Here is a 2,172-nt window from a genome sequence, read left to right on the forward strand (position 1 = left end):
CTTCCAGGCAACCTTGGACTGGCAGCAGCAGAATCAGAGTCAGCAGTAATGGCAGTAACGGTGTAGGTAGCTATTAATTGACAGGAGACCTCCAGTTCAGGGCAGCGACCACAGAGGTAGCCGAGGCTGTGCTCAGAGAAGATAACTCTGGGTAAGGAAGTGGCATCTTCAGCCACAGGGTCTTTGGCAGCAGCGGCGTCTGGTGCAGCATGTCTGCCTAAACTAGTTTTTATCCATATAAAATTCTTAGAACACTGCCTAGCATATTAAAAATGCTCAAAAAAAGATTTGGTTGAAAAAGTCATGATTGGGATTATGTGTTTTCCATTAATGAGTAACCAAAAGTACTTGAATCCATAATTTCCTTGTTCACCCAAAAATGAGTTCACATTTTTCCCCTTGAAGTCCCAATGGAACCAGATCTACTTGTTTGTACTTTCACAGTACTTACACGAATAAGTGCTCAATCTGGCAAGCCAGCAGCATTAATCAACTTGTGATCACTGGAGAAGGCTATAAAACCAAGACTCCTTCTGTCTTACCAAAGACATTTTGAGCTGTCCCACATCACTCAAGTAGCTGCATCAGCAATGAAGATATTTTGCATTTTTCTGATCTTTTTCTTCAACGTGTTTTGTGAACTATCAGGTAACATTTGTAATAAGGAGGATATGTGAAGGACAAAATGTTCTTATAAATGCCTTAGTCTAATTCAAATATAAATAAATATATTGTTAGGGGACTCCATATAAACTTCTTAAAAGACAATCTATTTTTTCATAGAAAAAGAAATAAAAACTGATCATTGAGAAAATATTGGGAATTTTTTTTTCCCCCACGATGTAGCTTTGGATCTATGTACTGTGTTGACTTAGGTGATGGGACTATGACTCTTTAACAGCTTTCTACAGCATTTTCTTTTAAAATGAAATTTCATTAACTGATATTGTAGCTGTTGAAAAAAATTGTTTATATAAATAGACTATTTTGTCCAGGTCCCCTACCTACCTCCCCCCACCTCCCCCTGTTTTTTTGTACTGGAGATTGATACAAGGGCACTCAAACCCTGAGAAACATCTCCAGACTTTGACTTTTTTGCTTTGTTTTTGTTTTTGTTTTTTTGAGACAGGATCTCGCCAAATTGCTTAGGACATCATTAAGTTGCTGAGTCTGGCTTTAAACTTGTGCTCCTCCTCTCTCAGGTTCCCACACACCTGGGATAACAGGTGTGTGCCACAGCACCTGGCTTTCTTCCCTTTACTTTTGAGTGCTCACCCACAAATTATATATTTAAGGATGTCCTATTTATAAAACATGCTAGTACAAAGGAAATACTGTTAGATAAATAAGAATTTATCTTATGCCAAAATATATGCTAAAAGATCTTCGGTAATGTTTCCTGGGCATGATTTTATAACAAAATGGTTAAACTGTATGCAGTAAAGAACTTTTATCTGTTTACCTATCTATCTGGATTAAACACAAATTTATAATCATAGCTTATTTTTCCTACTTTCACAACAAAAAGCTGAAGACAAAGCAGAAAGACAACGTAAATGTCAACTGGTCCAGGGTGTTTGCAAGCTTAAATGCAACAGCTGGGAATATGTCTTTACTCACTGCAACTTTGAGCCCTGCTGTGTAATTCGGGAATACAGACGCCCTTAGAATAAAGAGTGCAGCATCTCATGCAAAGGTATACTATGATTCCAATATATTCTCAACGCTACATTGTAACAAAATTATTAATAAAATGAATTTTTACTCTATCCATCTACTTGCAAGTGGGTTTCATCTGGTTTTCTCTATCTTATAATTTAATATTTAATGCTTCTTTTTTATCATTGTCATAAATGAGCTCATTGTGTTTCCAGGTTTCCACATTCCTCATTAATTTATGTCATAATATTGAATTAATTTTAACATAAATTTCCTTATGAATTATAAAACATCAGTAAAACTTGATATGCAGAATTTAAATTACCTGCTGACTATATACTTTACTTAGACCTACAGCATTTATATGAATAGTATCAGAAATTGGGAAAGAATTCTGACACAGTGAAAACAAAGAAATTCAGTGAATTTGAGTTTTAGTAGGGATGGATAATTTCTAGTTTTATTACTAGGACAATTTTCTTACAAGTTGATTATTAGGAAATACAGTGAGAA

The 2,172-nt window shown here is 35.3% G+C and overlaps 1 protein-coding gene across 1 annotated transcript; it reads left to right on the forward strand.

The window, feature by feature from the left end:
* The first annotated feature begins 590 nt into the window (after positions 1-590).
* Defb113 (defensin beta 113) lies at positions 591-1,668 on the forward strand. Its single transcript, XM_021721761.1, has 2 exons — positions 591-648; positions 1,514-1,668. The coding sequence occupies exons 1-2, from the start codon at positions 591-593 to the stop codon at positions 1,666-1,668; spliced, it is 213 nt and encodes a 70-aa protein (XP_021577436.1).
* Positions 1,669-2,172: the final 504 nt, after the last annotated feature.

The sequence above is a fragment of the Ictidomys tridecemlineatus genome, chromosome 8 (genome assembly GCF_052094955.1).
Source record: "Ictidomys tridecemlineatus isolate mIctTri1 chromosome 8, mIctTri1.hap1, whole genome shotgun sequence".
In the NCBI taxonomy this organism is placed as follows: domain Eukaryota; kingdom Metazoa; phylum Chordata; class Mammalia; order Rodentia; family Sciuridae; genus Ictidomys; species Ictidomys tridecemlineatus.

What these genes read in the sequence shown, in the direction of transcription:
- Defb113 (XM_021721761.1), top strand. Translation starts at nt 591, where the DNA reads ATGAAGATATTTTGCATTTTTCTGATCTTTTTCTTCAACGTGTTTTGT. An exon ending in CGTGTTTTGTGAACTATCAG is followed by an intron (nt 649 to 1,513) that starts GTAACATTTGTA and finishes TATTTTTCCTAC; the next exon opens with TTTCACAACAAAAAGCTGAA.